The sequence below is a fragment of the Medicago sativa genome, chromosome 7 (genome assembly GCF_051527215.1).
Source record: "Medicago sativa cultivar Bolivia chromosome 7, Bolivia_mono, whole genome shotgun sequence".
Taxonomy (NCBI): domain Eukaryota; kingdom Viridiplantae; phylum Streptophyta; class Magnoliopsida; order Fabales; family Fabaceae; genus Medicago; species Medicago sativa.
The window spans coordinates 65,516,446-65,540,350 of NC_140755.1; the positions used below are offsets into that span (position 1 = coordinate 65,516,446).

Here is a 23,905-nt window from a genome sequence, read left to right on the forward strand (position 1 = left end):
TCTTAAAATCAAACCAAATCTACTGCCTAGTGGCAAAACAAAATACGCTTTTATACATCCTAATTATATAACGCAATTGAATTATTGAAGTTAAAAACAGTCCTCGTGGGAACGATATTTTTACTACTTCGATAGTATTTGGTGCACTTGCCAGAGATCTATCAAACATTTTATATGCGATGTCAAAGGACAAAAAATTATCACCATTATTTAATGAAAAGTTACAAATTTTGGAGACAACATCTCTTATATATTTTTTTTTCTTCAAAAAAAAATCTCTTATATATTTTTTTAACAAGGTGTACCAGAGAGACCACATAAATTATACAAAATTACAAACCAAACAAAAGAAATTAATTAACATAGAAATTAATTACATAAATGATAGCCAAAAGGAAAATTAGCATACTTTGCCTTCATCACCAAAAAAAAATTAATTGTACTTTATCTAACAATTGAATAATTGACATTTCTTTTAATTTAAACAACCTATTATTTCTTTCTGTCCAGAACACATCTCCTATAATTGATACACATCTCCATCCAAAACTATAATATTATGTGTATGAATTTACTTCTCTTTTGTATGTATATATATGGTATAGACTAATCACTTATACTTCGATCTAACAAAAATAACCTTACAACAAATAAAAGACAAAACTAGTAGTACAAGCTTAAAATAAGAATGAAAAGTCAAAAGTGAGTCTTTTCGTGGAAATTAAGTCCACAAAAGCAAAACACATTCTAACTACTATGAGAAAGAAAAAAAAATTCTATGATTTTAATCAATAGTATTCTATCAAAAAGAAAAATTCAAATGTGAATCAGATAATTATTGTCCTGTGTATGGAAAAGTACTTCCACGTTGTTGGAACATACTTTGGTCTTGGAAAATTGAATTGTGTGCTTTCAATTTCAAAGAATGCTCTCACCACGCACACAAACTTAGTTTGATCCTCGACTTTGTATATCTATATCACTCTTCAAATGATCTCTAGCTCGGAATAAAATACAAAATAGTTTTATATGTGTACCTTCGTTATCAGTTTGACTTTAATATCTTCTACTAACTAATGAGGTGACAATTAATTTGGGCTGACAAGATAAATGATGTGGCGTAGGGATCAAATTGAAAGTAATCAAAATGGGAAAACACCATTTTATTCCCTTATGTTATGGTTTTGTGGATTGAATTCCTTTTTGAAAATCCAGAAATATCCTTTTTACTAAATGTTCAACAACAACAACTATGGCACCACTGTGCGTGAAATAGAAAGGGAAGTAACAACCTTCGATTGATGTTGTTATTATAGGAATTTTCTTATTCTCAAAATTGTGGAAAAAAATTGACGCTAACTGATACAAAAATGAAGAAATATGGGAACTTTATGTTTGGCCACGGACCGTGGCTAAAACTGATTATAATTGTGGCTAAATGATTAAATCTGGGAATTTCTTAACTCAATTTGTTTATTTTCCTTTCAGTTTTCTTTTCATTCCTTTCAACTCCTCCGCTGGGAAATATAAAAAAGAAAGAAAAGGTAAAGAATAACATGTACAATTAACCAAATGAGTTTTGAGAAAGATTTTTTGTTGAGTGAGATTAATTTGATTTTGGTAATCAGGTTTTGAGAATGAGTTGGATTTTTTGTCTAATGGATTTTATTTTGAAAAAAAAAATTGAGAACATTATAAAATGGAAAAGAATCTGAAAAATTAAAATTTCAAACTTGAGATTTATAGATTTGATGTAATCTATGTTCAGAAATGCTACATACAGCGAAAGATGTTTCACGAAACATTCCGATAGGCTAAAAAAAAACTGTAACTGCATTGTGTGGTTGGTGGGGTTCCGTTTTTTTTTTGTTACCAATATACTTAGCCTTTCGGGATGCTTTCACTGGCCTTTTTATCGTGATGTTTAGCATCACTCATCTATGTTTTACTCAATTGTAGAAATAATGGGAAGAAGAAGGAATTTTGTGGATGATGGAATCAACCTTCCATTTTTTTAAGTTTTTTTTTTGAGTTTGTTTGAAGAAAGTGATGAAGTTTATTAAGATGATTAAGAAAATGATGATTCTTGTTAACAAATTTTTAGGTTTTTTATGAAGGTTCATGAAGGTTATATTGTTGAAGATAATCTTATTTCAATTTAGTCCATAATGCCACATCACACGATCCTAAGTCAGGGACGATTATGACATCGAGTTGCACATACATGGATTCAAATGGTTGTTTCCCCATTTTGTTTACTTTCAATTTGGTCCCTATGCCACATCATTCATCTTGTTCAGATTTCATGGCTTCAAGCTACTTCTCGGATTCAAGACTAGTAATGGCCTCTTGGTAAATCACAGGTTTATCTGATATAAGAAAATTATATCTCTCAGATTCTTGACATATCATATTTGATCTACGTGGTTCTTTTGTTGTTGTTTAAATTATGCCCATAACTAACTTCATCATCCTTCTAAACAATTACCCTCTTTTGGAATGTTGCCTTTTCTACCACGAAAGGCTAAAGAAATGAGGAAAATAATAACAAAATGGATAAAAATGACCTTTAATGACCCAAAATATTTTAATACGAGATCCTTAAAAGATCAATACTTTTTTAAAAAAAAAAAAAAAGAGAAGTCAAGTGATCGATTGAGTGATCAAAGGACAAATACACACATGGATACACTTAAGAGACATTTTATATTCTAGTTTTTATGATTTGGATTGACATAAACATAGCTTTAATTGTTTTACATTATAAAATGACCAAACAATACTCCATTGATTACATAAAAATGAGAGAAAAAAAATATGGGTACAATTCACAAGTTTGTGTATGTTATCATCCTATTTAGTTATATAGCTGTTGTTGCAAGTGGAAACTTTTTCGAATTCTTTCACAAGTGCACTCAGGACAGTGATTGTCCATCTCTTTATTGTAGAAACAAGGCTGAATTACCAAAGTGTATTGCGGGGTTCATGTGTCGCTGTCCTAATGTTTAGTAGTAATAGAATTCATTATGTTCTAATGTGTATTTATACAATGATGTTGTCTTGGACCTCAAGTATCTCTAACTTGGGCATCAAATATCTTGGACATCAAGTATCTTTAACTTGGTCCTCAATTATCTCTAAATAATATACAATGTACTAATAATTTATACAATGAATATTTTATATTCTAATAGAATGAATTATTTATAGCAATAAGAGGATGCGTCTGGGAATTGTTCCATGGTTACCCAGGAAAATTCTTGTTCATGATAGAGGGCACAAGAGTTTTTGTTATAAAAGAAAATGTCAAAAAGACGATCCCAAGCTAGTTTTGCGGTAGAGTTACGTTCAATTATGGTATGGAGAAGGTCAGTAGAGATGGTTCCATAGATCCATTGCAAAACAATAGTATCAAGGCGTTTCCATAGGGCTGGGTTAGTTTCTTTGAGAGATAGGGCGTTATAAGTGGTCATCCGTCATGGAAGGGAGAAGGATGTGGTCAACGACCTCATAGGCTTGAGCATAAATTTTGAACAACTCAGACCAAGTATTGTACTAACTCTTTTCAATATCAAGGGTTATTTTGATGATATTGGTGATAATAAGAGCAGGATGAATGGATGAAGTGTTGGTTTTGACAACCGAAGGTTCGGTTGTGGTTGTTTTTGGTGTTTTTGTTGGAGAAGAGGGAGCAGACTCAGACGTGATTGTGTTTTGGTGAGATGCTCGAAAGAAAACAAGAATAAGGGAGGGAGGCCGGCACTGACACAACTAGGGTTTAGAAGAGGGGGGAGTGTTTCATTTTATACAATGATGTTGTTTTGTGCCTCAAGTATCTCTAACTTGGGGATCAAGTATCTATGACATCAAATATCTTTAACTTGGTTCTCAATTATCTCTAAATAATATACAATATACTAATAAAATATACAATGAATATTTAATATTCTAATAAGTAGGTCAGTTTTTCTTAAAAAAAAAAAATAAATAAGTAGGTCAGTTTACAAATAATTTTCTTCATTTAAAACTTATAATTTTATTTTAACGCGTTATTTTTTTTTTGTTACAGTAATTTTAACATATTAATGCTATTCCTAAAAAAACATGTCGATACTCTTAATGTTTTCTTGCTTAATTCAATTTTTCTCTCACAAACCTTTAAAATTCTTTGACAAATGCATACACATACATAAAGGAAGGGGTTATTTCTTTTCAGCATCCTTCTCAGCATTAACTTTGAGTTGTATTTTTTGGAAGCTTTAAGCTTTGTGGCATACTTCTTGATGTTAGCTGCATCTCTTACTTCCTCCAGAAGTTGTAGATTATCAAACAAAATGAGGTTGTTATCATCCTCGGAGACATGTTCTCTGCTCCATGTGGGAACATCAATTTCGACGACAATCATCGCATCAGCTCCAAATACCAATTTGTTGGTAGTCTCTCTGGTGGAGTGGTAAGACCAGAAAACTTGATGTAGCTCCTCCGCCTATAAGCATGTGGCAATCAGGGCTCTACTTACATACTAATTAAAGATCCAAACATCCACCACCATAGGATCGTCTTTATGAGGGACGATCCCTTCTTGATATTTGATCGAGAAGGTGATATCAATGATTAAATTCAAACACCAAAAAGATGTATGTACCTGATTAACCTGTGGACGTACCTTCTTAGAGCAAGCCTTCTTCATTTGATCTCTACATATTTAGGGTTTTGGTAGAAGCTTAGAAATACTTGGGTTACACTTCAGTTCTTTTAAGGTGAGTTCTTAGATAGCTAACCTTCCTTTGGTTTGAGATTTCTTAGTGTGGAAGTTATGTTTTGTGCCAAATTTTTTTAGTTAGGTTTTTGGTACCCTAAGCCAATTCTTGATGATTACTTGTTAAAATTGCCATGGAATATGTTTAATATTGTTTCTATATGTTGTTGGATGTTTTGGTGCATTGCAGGAACCATTTGGATGAGTTTTGGGTCAAAAATTGCAAATTTTGCACCACAGACCCGAAGAAACTCGCTATTAGCGAAATATTTCGCTAACAGCGAAATTCTTCAGACAGGAGCCCAGAAAAAGTCGCTATTAGCGCAGCTCTCTGAAAGGGCCAGCATGCTTTTGGCCTGTTGGTCCATTCTAGGGTCGGTGGTGAATCCCGAAGCCTTTCTTTCATCGTTTTATAACTTTATAACCCCAAAACAACATCTAGGCAATGCACATAACATCAAACGATTCTTGAATTAAAAATCATGGCAATCTTAGCATAGTTACCAAGATCGGCATATGAGAATTTTATCCGAAACATGATGGGGTAGAGATGAATTAAGCAAGGGAAGAAACATAGAGCCTTGACATAGCTTGTCGAGAATAGAACATCATTATAGGATATAAGTATGATGAGTTGTGAAGCGATTAGTTTAATCTATTCCCTAAGAAAGTATAAGTAAGACGTAGGTGTCGTGCCGCTTGTGATTCACACTAGGTTGAATCTCAAGGGGTTTCCATTAGGTGAAACGGGATAAGCTTCGCATGAGGGGCCCGTACGATACAGAGGGAGTACCGATGTTACCTTAGATAAGTTTTCATCGATTAGATAGGGATTGTGCTCGGGATTACTCCACCTCGGGGCTCTCCGTAAAAATTGAACTCAGATAATGTATTGTTCAACGCTAACCTCTAACTTAATGAATACGATTATGCATGTTACGAAGTTAGACTTGAGATAGTTATGAAGATTACCGAGAATGATATTAGGTTTTTCCTAATCGTCCGGTATAGAGACGTGTCATGAATATGTTAAGTTTTGGCCTTGATGCATTAGTGTATCATGGTGAAGCGATCTTAGTTTTCCTCGATCGCCTTGACACGTAAGTTGATAGTTAAACCTTCGGTGATATAATGTAGCAATGACGGTTCTAGTATGCACTACCGTCTAGACAAGCATGACCACACACGTATAATCAACCGCCAGGTTGTAATGTAGACACGTGGTAACCGTAGGTTTTTCCCCCGAGGTTATCTATAGCTTAGGAATAGATAGAACTCACTGAGGCATTATGTCTCATCCCTCTCATTATTTGTTCAGGTTCACAGGTCTCTCGTGGCAAAGGTAAAGAGAAAGCTTTGGATTGATCGTGCTTACGTGGATCCAACTTTAAGTCTTTCTATTGATGCATATGTTATATTATGAGATGTGTTGTAATGAATTTTGTAGATAAGTTTCGTTCGACTATCTTTGTGGAAATAATGTAACATAAGACTTATGTTGGCTTTGTAACTAAACTCTCGACTGATGTCGTTTCTGTATTGTATAATTAATGTATCCAATATCAGTTTTAACGCACTTATTGAGTATTTTAGACACTTTCAATTTGGGCGTTACATGGGGAATCCGGTGTTCGAACCCCGATCCCTGCACAAATTATCCCTGGCAGCTACCAATTGAGCTACACATACAGGACCTAAGCATCAAAATATTGATAACATATAAACTAAATCGATTTAATTTTTTTTTTGTCAAGAAATCGATTTAATTATAAAGTGATGGCATGTTATTTTCATGGGAATAAGGACTTTATTTATTAATTAAAATAGTGTAAACAAGGACAAAATCCTAGACTTTTTAAACAGTGAGAAATCCTAGGTTGCATATACCTAATTTGACATGAAAATTCAAACAATTAATCCAGACAATTCTCCTTAAATTCCCTAAGTATGTAACACCATAACTTAATCTATTTTGAAGCAAGAAGACTTTCATAACGAGCTTTAAAGTAAGCCAAAAGTCCTTCTCTAGGAGGCAATTTATCCTTAACAACTGGATGGTTGGTGAAGTCTTGACTCCATTTGTAAAGCTTGGGAAATTTCTCACTAGTGAACAACTTCAAGTTTGTTGCTTCTTGTACAATGGGGAACCAAAAAGCTATGAAGACTGCAGCAATATCAACAATTCCAATCTCCTCTCCACCAAAGAAATTATCCTTAAGCTCATTCTCAAGAATTTGAAAAGTCTCTTCTGTTTCCTCAATAGCTTTCTCACGTTCTTGCTCATCAATAGTGAAAGCAGCTTTCCGTGCAGCACTTAAACACTGGTTTTAAAAAATTAAGGTAATTATGAAAATTATGTATGTTAAAAGTAAGAAAGAAACTATCACAGTTGTTTGTTTCACAAAAATTATAGATAAGAAAAATGATAATAATTTTACCAGATTATTCTTCTTAAATATTGATGTATTCACTATTATCGTAAGTGAAATATAATGACTTGTGATGGATTGGTTGAGTATTTATGAGTATCCACATGCATATATAATAGTCATCCGTTACTCGTTTTGTTGAATAAATATGATATTTGAAGCGGTTCTCAATGTGGATATACGCTAGAGAGACATTTAGGGTGTGCTTGGATTGAGGGTTTAGGAGGGGCAGGGAAAGAAGGGTTTACTTTTCTTTTTAAAATTACGGACTATATAACATGTTTTTCTAAAATAAATCAAGTGTGATTGCAGTATTATATGTTCGTTTATTATGTTAATATGTTAACTTTTTAAAAAACATTTAACATTGTCCGTAATTTAAAAATGAAAACTAAACCCTCATCTCCCTTCCACTCCTAAACCTTCCATCCAAACACACCCTTAGTGAAGTTTGTGGTATTTATTTATATAAATTTACAAATATCCACATGTATTGTTTTTCTCTATGCGGTTCTCTATGTTTTTCTTTCACATGCTTGTGAAATATTTATTAAGCTACCATCCACATGCTTGTGAAATATTTTATCCACACATGCGCACAAATAAAGACACAAGAATTACGTTCATGTGATCTCGGTTCAGTTGGTAGGGACACTGTATATTATATGCAGGGATCGGAGTTCGAACTTCGGACACCCCATTTATACACTTTAAAAGTGAATTTTTAATCATTAGATTACTTAAAAAAAACAAGACACGAGAATTACACAACAAAAAGAATAGAAGATTAGAATTACCTTATCATCTATGAACTTGGTCCAGAAACGAGCCAAGGCTCTTTTGTAAGGATCTGAAGGCAATATTGGATTTTGTTTCCAGGTCTCATCGACATACTCAAGAATCACAAGGGATTCTGATATAGGCTTATCATTATGAACTAACACAGGAACCTTCTTATAAACAGGGTTGTATTTTATGAGTGTATCACTCAAGTTCCCTCCCTTTTCTAACTCATATTTGTATTCAACTCCCTTCAATGTTAGAGCAATCTCCACCCTACTCACAAATGGACTTGCCATCATTCCAAAAAGCTTCACATTTTCCTGATTTGATGCCATCTTAGTGCTTCAATTCTATACTCAAACAACTGTTTTTGGTTTATTGATATATTTCTTGCTAATATCTACTTCTATATATAGAGCCAGGATTGTTTCTTTTACAGTTAGAGCTATAAATATTTTTCAACAAAATTGGAAGTCAACAAGAAAAGTCTATTAAATTAATTGCAAGTTGAAGGAAATGTAAAGTGGCCTACCTTTGACCAAATATATGTAAGATCACCATTTTTTTCCGTTGACTCATAAGATTACTAGTACTAAGTTCCTTATCATAAGTTTTTTTTGCAATTTTAACATATATTGAAAAGAAAATGCAATGTGTTTAATTTAGTATTTCATTCACAAACATTGTTAATGAACAAGTTCTTTATAGCATCGTTCAATATTAATCACGGTAATGTTAGAAATATTTGACTTCAATCATAATTATTTTTACGGAAATAATAATGAGTGTTACCGGAACACTCTTTAAGGGCCATAATTGGTAAGTATTTACGAAAATGCGTATATCCAATGCATTAGAAATCAAATATTAACTTTTTAAAAAAATAATTGTTTATTTTAAAATACTTGAAAAGTGTCACGAGGACACTCGTTAGCAAGACCCTTGTTTATAAAGCAATATATATGAATAGTTGTAATTTGTCTATATGTTAGAACTGTTTATTCCGACAGACTATCGAACGTGCTTATATTTACACTTTTGTATATGAATGTGTTTAACTCTAATTTTGTATCTTCTAATATACTTAATAGTTTAAATTAGACTAAATTACACGTGTGATCTCTCAACTACATTTGAGATGATGATTTGGTGTTTTTTTTTTATTTCACGCCAATTTGGTCGGTTTGCATATAGATTTTTAAACTTTAAATTTAAAATTTATGTGCAAACATAGACGAAAGACCGTAGATTTGAAGACTAATAGTTCACGCGGAAATAAATTCATATTCATATCAATCTAAATGACCAAAATACGTGTAAAAAAATCGTTACATGAAGTTTAGTTAAGGGATTTATAAATAAATTTTGCCTTTTAATTACGGGTGTATTTTTTTTTTTTTTGAGGGATGGGTGTATCTTTTAAAACTATATATATACTTATTTTTTTAAAAGTACTTTATTTACACAAAAAAGGTGCTTGTATATGGAGTACTATTTACAGAGAAGTAAATATTGCATGAGTCATATGATCTAGAAAATCAGTGATACTTTTCCTACTAAGAAAATTCTGACAACATGAATGCCAAAAAATGACGTAAAGGATTACATAGCCGTAATCAATGCGTATAGAGAATTTTTCAGCATAGAAAAATTAGTCCATACACACTCTAATTATAGATTTAGCCTCGTTCGATAAACACTTTAATTAAGTGGCTAAAGATTTTCCCTAAAAACCAAAGTGGTTAAAGATCTATCCTACAACTATTTAATTAAGTTTCATGGGAACAACTTGTTTATCCTTATAACTTGTTTATTTGTCTTTAATTGTCATATTTTATTAAATAAATTAATAGTTCTATTTATATTTATCGGAGTATTTTACTATGTTATTTTTAATTTTACATAAACATTTATTTATGGTATAGACTAATCACTTATACTTCGATCCAACAAAAATAACCTTACAACAAATAAAAGACAAAACTAGTAGTACAAACTATAAAATATGAAAGAAAAGTCAAAAGTAAGTCTTTTCGTGGAAATTAAGTCCACAAAAGCAAAACACATTCAAACTACTATGAAAAAATGAAAGAATAATTCTATGATTTTAATCAATATTATGAATGAGAGTTCTATCAAAAAGAAAATGTCAAATATGAATCAGATAATTATTGTCCTATGTGTATGGAAAAGTACTTCCACGTTGTTGGAACATACTTGGGTCTTGGAAAATTGAATTGCGTGCTTTCAATTTCGAAGGATGCTCACCACGCAAACAAACACGTTAAGGGTGTGTTTGGTTCACATGAAAGTTTAAGGAAAGAAAGTCTATGGATGGAAAGCACGCAAATCTAAAAACTTTCTACTGTTTGGTTCTGAAGAACCGTAGCTAAGGAAAGAAAGATTTGTGGGACCCAGGTGTAAAAAACTTTCCTCCCATCAGTGTGCGGAAAGGGCAAGGAAATGGCTTGATTTTTGTGTTGTTCCACCTTTGTCCATATCTGTGCATAAAATTACTATATAAATTATAAAATTGATAAATAAATATGGGATGCTACATCTCTCAAAAAAAATAATATGGGATGCTACTGAATATTTGTATTTTCAAAACCTATATATAAATAAATGTTTATGTTCGTGTACATATGTTAAATTATTTATATTTAATTATTTATGCATTTATCCCTAAAAAAAAAAATCATCTTTTATAAGGATATTTATGCCATTTTCGAAATATTAATCATTCTTTCTTCTTACTTTCCATTCTCTTTCACTAATACCAAATAACTAAAAAATCATCCTACTTTCTTCTCACTTTCTCTTAACTTTCAATCCTTCAACAATCTTTCCTTTTACTATCTTTCCTCACACTTTCTTTTCCAAGCCAAACACACCCTAAAAGATCGAAGACTTCTTTATTTTTATTTTTTTTAAAGACTTATACTTTATTTTTTCCTCTAGGAAAAGTAACAAACTTATTTCATTCTTAATAATTTAATGAGTAAATAGTTACTTGATACTTGACTTCGTATATCGTTGTTACAATCGTCCCTGATTCGGGACAAATGCAACAGTCCGTTATCAGTTTGGTCTTAAACATTAAAAACTTCTGCTAACCGATGAGGTGATAATTGATTTAATGCAATTTCACACCATTTTGACTCACAGACCAATATGACGTGAGCTACACATATAGGAACCAAAATTATTGTTATCCCATTTTGTTTACTTCCAATTTGGTCTCTATGCCACATCATTCATCTTGTTCAAATTTCATGGCTTCAAGCCATTTCTCGAATTCAAAACTAGTAATAGCCTCTTGGTAAGTCAAAGGTTTATCTTGATCCATGAACAATACATCACCTTGTTCTGATATAAGAAAACTGTAAGTTCAGATTGTAACCTAAGGGGGGGGGGGGGGGGGGGGGGGGGTGGGGTGGGTGGGGGGGGGGGGGGGGGGGGGGTGAATTAGGTTACTAGGAATATTGGTTAATTTTTCAGAGTTTAGCGTTCTTGGTAATTTTTCCGATAAATAATGATGAAGGTATAAATGCGGAAAAACAAAAGAGCAAGGGAAGAAGAAAAGACACAAGAGAGTTTATAGTGGTTCCCCTCTAAACCTTAGGGTCAGTCCACTCCCTTCACACCCCGCGAAGGAATTCACTATGTTAGAATCTTTGTTACAAGCAATCTCACCCCAAGACCCCCTAACAATCTTTCTAACATAAACACAAGAAAGAAACCCTCTCTCTTGATTACAACACACACCAAACACTTTTGGTGGACTTTGAATCTCCCCGAATCAAAGAACCTTTTACAACAATCACAAGATAGCACCCCACTATCTTTAACAATAATTCCCACCAACAATTGATGAGAATGTTACAAATGATTTGAAGAATAAAATTGTATGGCTGTATATCTTGATCAATATCACTTTAACAATATGGACTTAGTGCTCAGAAAACTTTTTAATAAATGCTAAAGTGTATGCAAAGTTTTCCAAACAATTTGAATGAAAGTTTTAAAGACAAGTGATATTGAAAAATGTCAATTGAGATAATGAAAGTTGTTGTTATTGAAAATGTCAATTGAGATAATGAAAGTTGATGTTATTAAATTGCTTTGATTCTCAATTGAATTTATAGAGGCTAAAAAGATGTTTATGAAGCATTGCTACTTTTCAAAAGAAAATTGTTGTTGCCAAATTAAATTAAAGAAACGGCCGTTGTAATGTTAATTCATGCAAAACAATGATTTAGCCGTTAACTCTTCTTGTTAGCCAACGGGAAAAAATATATAGTAACTAGCCGTTAATACAAAGTGAAATGGCATGATCAATTTTGTGTAGATTTTGAAAACACGTAAGCCAATACTCCAGCTTGAAGTTTATATGCAATTTACATAGCCAAAATAATTAATTTGCAATCAATTATTCTACTATAAAAATATATGCTGAAATATAATTCATAGACAATAAAGCCATATATAATTTGATAAGGCCATGATAAGAATAATACTGCAGTTTTCAATGCATGATAAAAATATTTTTATGCTAAAAAATTATTGAAAAATTTCCATAATAAATTATGGGTTTTCATCGAAATGTAAAATCATTATATATGAAAATCAATGTGAGTGTGTGATTTCTTTTCATGATAGTTTTAACATTGCTTCATATGGAGACTTAGAAAAAATGTTTATAATTATTTTCTGAGCATTCTAAGTTATTCCATAAGTTAAGAATGATAAATCAAAGATAAGGACCATACTTACAAAAATATAACAATGAAGCCTAAGTCTCATTGTCTTCATTCTTCAACTTGAACCTCCATGGTTTTTCTTCTTTTGTGATGTGTGTTTGTTATCATCAAAACCCAACCAAGTCTAAGAAGGAAATCTTCTTCACAATCTCCCCCTTTTTGATGATGACAAACCATATCCTTTTGACAATGTTTGCTCAACGAAAACTTCCCCTGTCTTGTATATCTCCCCCTTTGTTTTGCAATTGTATACCTGAAACAATTTAAGCACAAAACACAAACATACACTTTCTCCCCCTTTTGACATCATCAAAAAGAAGAAAAAAGGTAAAATCCAAAGGGTCGTAATATAAGGAAAATAATAAATTTTGTGTAAAAATCTTATCTTTTTCACAATGAAAAATCAATCATTCATATATATTTTTGAATTCTCATAACTATGTCTATGAGTCAACTTATATACTCATGATAATATTCACTAACTATCATCAAACCATGATACTTTTATTATTAAAAAAAAACAAACTTTTAAATAATTAAAATAGAAGATTCAAAACCATTGTGAATTAGATCAGAAATTGCAACATGAAACGCACAATCAATATTTTACTCAACATATAAATCATTCATGTTTAGTTTTAAGTGACATATGTATCACATTCGAATAAATGACAAATTATTTTTAATTTAATCCATTAGGTCATCAATATATGCCATTTGTGGTTTAGGAATCTATTTGAAAAGCAATTCTCTAGGTCCCTATTCCACATTTGCATTTTCGACATTATCCATACACACTATCAAATAGACTATAACAATTAATATAGATTGTCATTTTAAAATATCCACTCATTGATAGTAAAGAAAGAAAGAAAAAAACATGTTCACAGTATCAAAAGTAAACACATACTCAGCCACATTGAATGGAAATTCAACACTTAAACATATAATTTATGTACCTTTCACCGGCCACAAATGAATCATAAATCGAACCATATCATGTGGTCTTGTATCTTGAAGAAACCAATTTAAATATGACAATTTAAGCATATGGTCTTCAAGTACCTACAAAACAATTAATAGTACTTTCTAGGTACCCATTTTTCTTTGGGTCCTTGTGGGTTAATACCTTTCTTTACCCAAATAAATTCACCATAAGGAACACCAAAGTTTCTTATGTAGCAAATATTTAGAGTATGCCCTTTTATGTTGCAATAAAAACATGTCAAATTAAGAACATGATGTGAACCAAAATTATTTCCTTTAGAGAAATTATTCTTAACATTTGAATTATTTTTCTTAAAAGAATTGTAAGAATAATTTCTTCTTTTAGAATTAATTCTTTGATTCACATTCTTGGAAGAATTAACAACATGCATTTTCTTGGTTTCTATGTTGTTGAGATTTGTGCTTGTTTTAACAAAAACCGTTTTATTTGTGCTTGGTTTATTAAAATTCGAAAAACCAAGTTCGGTTTTGTTATTTGAATATCTTTGTTTACTAAGCACTTCTTCCAAACCATTGTGACCTTTTTCAAAATTTTTGATCACTTGGTTTAATTCAACAATTTTTGTTTCATTTTCTTTACATTTATTACATGAAGAACTTTTAACCTTTTCTAATTCAACTTGTGCATCAAAAGCTTTTCTTTCAAGAGATACAATTTGTTTCTTTTGCTTTGCACAAGTTTTAGAGAGATTAATGCATTCTTCATACAATTCATTAAATGCATTTTGCAATTCTTCATAAGAATATTTATCATTAATTTCAGAATCACTAACCTCATTTTCTTCATCATCAGAATGATGAGACGCCATTAGTGTCATGTTTGCACATTCTTTATTTTCTTCATGTGTTGTTTCCAAAGTGTCCCATATTTCTTTGGCCGTTTTGCATTTAGAAATTCTGAAAAAACTCATCCATCCCAAGAGAGGATTGAAGAATGTTTTTTGCCTTTTTGTCAAATAACACTTTTTTTCGGTCATCATCATCCCATGATGTTTGTGGTTTAATACCAGTCACACCATTCACAGTTGTAGTGGGAACATAAGGACCATTCTGGACAGCATCCCAAATTTCTTCACCTTGGGCTTCTAGATATGTTGTCATCCTAATTTTCCAGAAATCATAATAATCTCCGGTGAAACATGGCGGTCGGTTTGAATCATGATCTTCTCCTAGAAACGGTTTAGCGGAAGCCATTTTCTGGATCAAAGAAGCAAGTTATCTTTACTCTTGCTCTGATGCCAATTGTAAGTTCAGATTGTAACCTAAGAGGGGGGGTGAATTAGGTTACTAGGAATATTGGTTAATTTTTCAGAGTTTAGCGTTCTTGATAATTTTTCCGATAAATAATGATGAAGGTATAAATGCGGAAAAACAAAAGAGCAAGGGAAGAAGAAAAGACACAAGAGAGTTTATAGTGGTTCCCCTCTAAACCTTAGGGTCAGTCCACTCCCTTCACACCCCGCGAAGGAATTCACTATGTTAGAATCTTTGTTACAAGCAATCTCATCCCAAGACCCCCTAACAATCTTTCTAACATAAACACAAGAAAGAAACCCTCTCTCTTGATTACAACACACACCAAACACTTTTGGTGGACTTTGAATCTCCCCGAATCAAAGAACCTTTTACAACAATCACAAGATAGCACCCCACTATCTTTAACAATAATTCCCACCAACAATTGATGAGAATGTTACAAATGAATTGAAGAATAAAATTGTATGGCTGTATATCTTGATCAATATCACTTTAACAATATGGACTTAGTGCTCAGAAAACTTTTTAATAAATGTTAAAGTGTATGCAAAGTTTTCCAAACAATTTTAATGAAAGTTTTAAAGACAAGTGATATTGAAAAATGTCAATTGAGATAATGAAAGTTGTTATTGAAAATGTCAATTGAGATAATGAAAGTTGATGTTATTAAATTGCTTTGATTCTCAATTGAATTTATAGAGGCTAAAAAGATGTTTATGAAGCATTGCTACTTTTCAAAAGAAAATTGTTGTTGCCAAATTAAATTAAAGAAACGGCCGTTGTAATGTTAATTCATGCAAAACAATGATTTAGCCGTTAACTCTTCTTGTTAGCCAACGGGAAAAAATATATAGTAACTAGCCGTTAATACAAAGTGAAATGGCATGATCAATTTTGTGTAGATTTTGAAAACACGTAAGCCAATACTCCAGCTTGAAGTTTATATGCAATTTACATAGCCAAAATAATTAATTTGCAATCAATTATTCTACTATAAAAATATATGCTGAAATATAATTCATAGACAATAAAGCCATATATAATTTGATAAGGCCATGATGAGAATAATACTGCAGTTTTCAATGCATGATAAAAATATTTTTATGCTAAAAAATTATTGAAAAATTTCCATAATAAATTATGGGTTTTCATCGAAATGTAAAATCACTATATATGAAAATCAATGTGAGTGTGTGATTTCTTTTCATGATAGTTTTAACATTGCTTCATATGGAGACTTAGAAAAAATGTTTATAATTATTTTCTGAGCATTCTAAGTTATTCCATAAGTTAAGAATGATAAATCAAAGATAAGGACCATACTTACAAAAATATAACAATGAAGCCTAAGTCTCATTGTCTTCATTCTTCAACTTGAACCTCCATGGTTTTTCTTCTTTTGTGATGTGTGTTTGCTATCATCAAAACCCAACCAAGTCTAAGAAGGAAATCTTCTTCACAAAAACCATATCTCTCAGGTTCTTGACATATCATATTTGACCTACGTGGTTCTTTTGTTATTGTTTAAAGGCTTTAATATGTGTTTCGTCCATACAATTAGGGGTCATTTAAAAATTGGTCCCTGTAATCGTTAATCATGGCAAATTACCCTTGCAAACTTTAATCATTTAAAATTTCGTCCCTTGACCCACTTAACGACTGCCATGTCATCTGATTACTGACGTGGCGCTGTTAATTGGTCTTTCACTTGAATGACTCAGCATCTGGGCATGGGAATGGACAAAAATGCCTCTCTTAATCTGAGACCAAAGCGGAATGACAAAAATACCCTCCTACCATTCATTCTCTTCATTTGGATGATTTGTGATTTCTGGGAAATCAGAGTATGATGAAAAATTAGGGTTTCTGAAGGGAATCAAAATTCATCTTGTTCTGTGATACGAATCGAACGAAATGAAGTGATCAAACTCGATTTCAATGGCGAATCCAATGGAAGTATCAAACTCGAGTTCGAAAAACGCAGCATCTGGAGAATCTTTACGACATAATACAGGTATGTTCATTCGAAATGATGAAATCTGTTTTTAGTTGTTGTTTTTGAGTGAATGTCTATGTTTTTAGTTGTTGTTTTTGAGTGAATGTTTGAGTAAATGTACAATCTTTATGAACTTGACTTTTTTCCCATTATTTCTAATTGGGGTTCATTTTTTTTCCAGATATGGGTATTGCTGTTAAGTTTCATTACGGGGGTAGGTTTGTTAGGGATTGGGTTATTTGTTACAACGGGGGAGACGAAACATTGATTGAAGGTTTAGATACTGATAAGTGGTGTTTCTTTGAGTTAACTGGAATATTGGAAACTGGTTTGCTAGTTAAAAAACCTTTTTGTGGTGGATGTTAGATGAAGAGGTTAGTTTTAGGGTGATTAAAGATGATGCTGCTGCTGAAGTTGTAAAAGAATATGCACTAAAAAAAAACTCTGATGTGAATTTTTTTGTTGAACATAACGTGGATGAAAGTAATGCTTCAGTTGATATTCCTAATTATGATGTTGTTGGTGAGGAATTGGGTCAGAGTTATCAGGTAGTTAACAATGAGAAGGGTGAGAGTTCTCAGGCAGTAAATACTGACAAAGGAAAAAGGCCATTAGTGTACAGTGATAATGAACAATGGGATGTTGGTGGTCTAAGTAGCAGTGATGATGAAGATAAAGATAATAATGATAGGCTTGATGATAGTGAAGAAGAGAGAGCACTGGGATTTGAAGATGGGTTTGAAGAAGTGGATAAAGATAGTTTGAATGGAGAGAGTGGGGCAAAAATGTCTGATAAAGGAAAAAAATGTGCAAGTGGATAATATAGGTTATGTGGATGATACTGATTGAGGGAAGGAGTATGAGAGTGGATTCTGATGATCCTGATTTGAGTGGTGATGAGAGAGCACCTGTTTATGATGTATTTATGCCCAGCCAACTAACCAAGGATTATCTGTTCACAGTTGGCATGGATTTTAAGAGTCCTAAAAAGTTCAAGGATGGTGTAAGGGAGTGGTGTGTATTAAATGGGACCCAGATAAAAATCTTAAAAAATGATAAAGATAGGTGTATGATTGTTTGCAAAGATTCCAAATGTCTCTTTACAGCCCTTTGCAGCAAGGTGGCTTACAGCCATTCATTTAAATTAAAGACATGGTATGGGGACCACACATGTGCTAGGGTTTTAGAGAACCGTAGTGCTGATACAAAATTTGTTACCAAATATGCCCTTGATAAGATGAGGACTTCTGATATGAAGGTAGGTGATATAATGACAAATCTGAGGACACACCAGTCAGTTGGAGTATCATTTTACATAGCTTGGATGGCAAAAAAGAAGGCCAGGGAACTCATAGGATGTCAACCAATAGGGTTAAGCTTGAAAGTTAGAAATATAGGATAATGCATATGCCTAGGAAGAGATTAAATAGAGAAATTGAGAAGTCTGGTGGTTGGGTTGCCATATGGGGTGTTGCTGATGAGTTTGAAGTTCATCAGGTTGGAGGAAGTCAGGCCTTTACTGTTAATGTGGCCAAGCAAACTTGTTCATGTAACTTTTGGGAGTTGGTGGGGATTCCTTGCAGACATGCCATTACAACAATGTCTAAAATATCAAAGGACCCAGAAAATTATGTTTCTCATTGGTATACTAGGGAAATGTATGAAAAGTGTTATACACACAATGTGTCAGCTATCATGGTCAAGACATGTGGCCAGAGGTAGAATGTGAAGAATTGTTATCTCCTGCTTATAAGAAGGCACTAGAAAGACCAAAAAGGCTTAGAAGGAGAGAAGTTGATGAAGCACCATCATCACAGGGTAAGTATAGAAGATCTGGAACTACTTACAGGTGCACAAGGTGTGATAAGTTTGGGCATAATGCTAAAGGATGCAAAAGTCTAACTGTCAACCCCAATGCTCAAAAAAGAAAGGTAGTCCATCTTATCATTCTCACTGTTTTTACATTTCACATTTTGTAATAAGCTAACCTATGTATTTTACTATTAATGAAAACAGAGAAGCCACGAAGACAAACAAGGGGTAATGACAATGGAGCAAGTGAAGCTGGGAATGGAGCAAGTGAAGCTGTTGCTGGTGCAAGTGCAAGTGAAGTTGTTATTGGAGCAAGTGCAAGGAAAGATGTTGATGAAGTAAGTGCAAGTCAAAGTCAAGCAGGGACTGGGGAGTCTATACTGAGTACCCCAAACATAACTGAGTTTGTGCAGGGTGCAAGTAAGAAAAGGAAGGTTGGGAGCAATACAAGATTCACTCCACCAAAACAGAGTAAGAAACCTCAAAAAAAGTCCAATGGCCTTTATGTCTTCATCTGTCAAGCCAAGTGCTACAGTTCAAACAACAGTTCACACCACCAAAAAATCACACACCTTAATAGAGCCAACTGCAAATGCCAACACTGTGGTGCACACATCAAAAAATGCACGCACATTTGTGAAGGCAACTGCTAATGTCAACACTGTTGTGCACACATAAAAAAATGCACACACAGTTATCAAGCCCTCAGCTAATGCCACCACAGTTGTGAACCTAACACCCAATGCCCAACCTACTGTCATGAAGAAACCTGCTATGCACAAAAAGCCACCAAGAAAACCATCTGTTAAGATCTTAGATGTTGTTAGAGCCATTGTGGAGCCAATAGTGAAAGTGAAACAAGTTAGGAGGTGTGGCAGAACAATATGGAAAGGTCCTAAAATCAAAGATGGTCGAGGGAAAGATATGGACAACCCAATTGAGCTGGTTGATGAAGAAGTTGCAGAGGCAATTGGATCAGGGAAAGATGTTGTTCAAGCTACCCGAAGGAAATTAAGAGATGAAGGTGGAAACTGCTTGGCCTTGTTAAGAAGTGTGGAGAATGTGAAATATATTTTGTGCTAATTATGTAATGTGTTTGCCACTGACTTGTATTTTAGGTTTGGCTAAGTCCAACTTATGTTACTTGTGTAAGACATCTTGTTTATGTGTGTTTTATATGTCCAACTTATGTAACAGCTCTACTTAAATTGACATCACTTTGTGATTTGTTTACTAAGTCCAACTTTTGTAACACTAAGTATGAAACATCAGTTATTGATGAATGAATGTTTTTTAAGTATTCAACTATTATAACTTGTGTATTCAATATCATTGCAATCATCTGACAAGCATTGACACAAATTAACAAGGCATGATTTCATTCATAAAAATCACATTACATAATAGGGTACCAACTACATTACACAAACACAATTTCATTCATAAACATTCCCTAATCTTAGATACTACACTACACCATAACACAACACTACATTACACCATAACACACCACAATTAACATCAACCTTAGAAACTACATAACATTACTTCTTGACAAAGAAAATAGCAAAGATCAACCAGCTAGCTATGATAATCCACTTAATCCATTCAACCTTCTTCTTCTCATCCAACAACTTCATTTTCCATTTGTCTTTCTTCTTCTCCCAGATTTCACCATGTTATACCCTAATTTTGGACCTAAAAATATTTTCTCAAGATGTTTTCTATCTCTGATATGTGTCTTTGGACCTTTGAAAGATTGCCTATTTGTTACTGTTTACTCTAATATTTTACTCTGCTGTATTTGCATATTTCTAATGTCTATGTCTGAAAATCTCTTCAACTGTCTATTTGTCTATGATTCTTTGCATTTCAAGTCATCCAAAAACATTTTTCTTGCATTTCAAGTCATTTGAATTGTCTCTGATCAATTGCATATCTCTCTGCATTTTATTTCAATATTATTTGTAAAAAATCATGGAAAAGGGTATTTTAGTCATTTCCTGCATTCAAACTCATTTTAGTCCTTGAAAATTGTTTGAGTCTTTTCAATTGGTTTGAATAAGTCCTTGTTTCAATCTCATGTCAAAATCCATTTCAAAAATTACGTTTAAAGTCATTTTGAGTCAGTTTAGCCCCTAGGGGCATTTTAGTCATTTCCAGTGTTAAAACTCTTTTTGATCCCTAAAAATTGTCTCTGAGTCTTTTAATTTGCCTGTATCAATTCTTGCTTTATTTCCCTGTTAAAAAACCGTTTTAAAAATTGCATTTGAGTCATTTTGAGTCATTTTAGTCCCTAAGGGCATTTTGGTCATTTCACACGAAATTTTGACGGAGAAAGGTTACTTTGAAGTACTTCATTTCAGTAATTGGTTCATTTTAGTCCGTTTTGTTATTTTTAATCGTTTCACTTTACGTTAATTTTCAAATTACTTTTTTTTATGCAATTTTAGTTAATTTTGCATTTTAGTCCTCAAGTTGTCAAAATTGCATTTTAGTTCATTTTTTGTCCAAGAAGTTAGTTACGCCACATGTCCTACTCCTATTGGTCCAAAAATTCACACATCACCTATATAATGGGTCCCATGGTCAAAGAGTCAACACACTAATCATTTTTCACAAATACACAAAAATCACAAAAATCAAATTTTCTTTTCCCTCTTTCTTCTCCAAGCCGCCACCTTCATCACCATTTCCACCGCCACAACAAACTTTTTCCACCACCCCAAACCACCATAACAAACTCTTTCCACTACAATCTTCATCTCTAACTAACTTCTTCCACCACAATCTTCATCTCTAACCTCTCTCCAACCACCACAATCTTCTTCATCCACCATTAAAATTCACCACAAAACCTCCATAACCACCACAATTTTCATCTCTAACAAACTTCAACCACCACAATTAACCTCAAACCTCCACAAATCCATTACCAAATTCAAGGATTCATCCAAAACACTCATCAACACAAATCTTCAATCCCACAAAAATCACATCCATGAACAACAATCTTCAATCAATTCCATTGTGACCGAATTCAACAACGACGAACCGGAAGCGGACGAAGGAAAGGAATACAATCGAAGCAAAGGGAGAGGAAAAACAGCACCAAATCTGAATACATAAGAAGAATCCGGAGCCATTCAAAGCGTCGTCAAGCATCACGGTATTGTTCTTGATCCAAGCTTTTTTATTCCATTCTTTTTCCTCCATTAGCGCGGTTGTTAGCCTTAGATGTAGGTGGATTGATTGTGTTTTGGATGTTTCCGGGTTCATATTCGAAAAGAGGATAACGATCCGATTTTAAAAGTGTAAAAAAAATTCGAATCGGAGCTCGCCAGAATCCGGAAGTGTCGCCGGAGTTATGAATTTTCCGGCGAACCTTTGAAGATTCCGGCGAGTTTGTTGAACTTTTCGGTGACATTCATGAGGTTGAAGATGAACATTTAAGAGAGAGAAGAGAGAGTTTATGCATGCTTTGGCTTTAGAGAGAGAAAGGTGTGTTGTTGTTGTTTTGTCTTTCACGTGAAAGACTTTTATTCACCTCTTGTTCCATTTTTTATCCTATGTGCATGACCACATTCATTCCATGTTCCTTTGCCTTCTTGATCGTTGGATCAAGGGTTGATCCAATTGGATCAATCCTACGGTCCCTGATGCTTTCTGTTGGATGTGGATCTTGTGTGTTTGGGCCTGGATTTTTGTTACTACTTTCTCCTTATTTTCTTGCTATATGCACACTATTTCTTGCTGAATACACCTTTGCATGCCTAAAATCTCTTTGAAAAATTCTAATAAAACTCCTATAATTTTTCTAGTATATTTTGATCAATTTTGATATATTGCATGTCAAGATTGATCAAGAAATACTAGAAAATTATTTTGCCTTGGTTTAATGCTTTTTCTTTTACTTTTTTGTTGAAAAATCTTGATGAAAAGCTTGTAAAATTTGGTGAGTTCTTTTTGCATTTGTGTTGATTGATTTAGGATTGTTGCATGTGAATTTTCGTATGCTGAAATTTGTTAGGAAAATATACTTGTAGGATTTGTTGTGATTTTGTGTTGTTTTGTCCAAATTTTATGAAGTTTTTTTGCACTTTCTAATTCCAATCTTTTGGCTCATAATGATTGTGTTTTGTTGAAAGATCTTGGAGTGTTGTTTGATGCTTGATAAGTAGTGTTTGGGGCTGTTTTGAATATGTGATAATTGGTCACTTACATAGCAAGTCACTCGATGTTTAAATGTGTGAATTAATGCAAAAAATAGGCTTAATATCATACCATAGTTTCTTGACTTGTAATTTTCTCATAACTCTCACATTGGGGCTGAACCTAAACCCTTTGAAAAATGCCAAAATAGAGAGTTATGAGTCTCTTGCATTTGCCTTGGAATTTTGGTGTTTTATTAAGTGCATTTTTTTTTTACTTTTTCTTGCATTTTTACCATGTTTTATGCTTTAATTCCTTGCCAATTTTTCTACTATCCTATGCCTATTATTACTAACCATTTGTTCATTGTTTCATAAGCATCTTCCATCACTTTCATCTTCATCTCAATTCTTCATTTCTTTCCCTTTACACTTTTATGTTGCTTTAAATTTCATTTATGTGGGATTAAGTTCCCACAAGGAAGTAGTGTGTATGTAGGGAAATGATGTAATATGGACTATGGACTATGGACACTAAAAACTCACACATGCACACACCTCACTTTAGATGTATGGCTAGGATATGCATGTTTAGATGTATGGTTAGGTAATTGCATGTTTAGATGTATGCTTAGGTTTTACGCTTAGAGAAAATTCCAATTTTCCAAACAAAAAAAACTTGAACCATCTCACTCAAATTTTTTTCAAATAAACTCTTGGAACACATTCCAAGTGAATTTTTCTCTTTATTTTCTTAATAAAAGCATCAATGAAACTAATTCCAACTTTGACTTGTTTTTGCAAATAACTAATTCCAACTTCACTTTTTCCTTAATCTCATGCCCTTGGAGGCCTCCTATCTCTTCTTTCAAATTCCATTTTCCAAAACTTAAAATCAACCAACAAAAACAAAAACATTTTTGGAAGAGAACTACGGTGGATTTGAT

At 33.0% G+C, this 23,905-nt stretch overlaps 1 protein-coding gene and 1 long non-coding RNA gene across 3 annotated transcripts; one reads left to right on the top strand and one right to left on the bottom strand.

Annotated features, from left to right (window-relative positions):
- Positions 1-1,883: 1,883 nt before the first annotated feature.
- Positions 1,884-7,277, top strand: LOC146907747 (uncharacterized). Of its 2 annotated transcripts, none has more exons than XR_015020303.1 (2): positions 1,884-4,760; positions 6,078-7,277. It is a non-coding gene; the product is annotated as an uncharacterized LOC146907747 (long non-coding RNA). The 2 variants fall into 2 exon arrangements; XR_015020304.1 differs by having other exon boundaries at positions 1,884-4,453.
- On the bottom strand, positions 6,544-8,354 carry LOC146907748 (putative glutathione S-transferase). Its single transcript, XM_085729632.1, has 2 exons — positions 7,986-8,354; positions 6,544-7,080 (listed from the first exon to the last, which is right to left on the bottom strand). The coding sequence occupies exons 1-2, from the start codon at positions 8,304-8,306 to the stop codon at positions 6,727-6,729; spliced, it is 675 nt and encodes a 224-aa protein (XP_085585758.1). The 5' UTR covers positions 8,307-8,354; the 3' UTR covers positions 6,544-6,726.
- Between the last annotated feature and the right edge of the window lie 15,551 nt (positions 8,355-23,905).

Excerpts from the sequence above, each read along its gene's own strand:
- LOC146907748 (XM_085729632.1), bottom strand. The coding sequence starts at position 8,306 with ATGGCATCAAATCAGGAAAATGTGAAGCTTTTTGGAATGATGGCAAGT. Across the intron at positions 7,081-7,985 it reads CCAAGTTCATAGATGATAAG|TGTTTAAGTGCTGCACGGAA; the intron begins GTAATTCTAATC and ends TTTTAAAACCAG.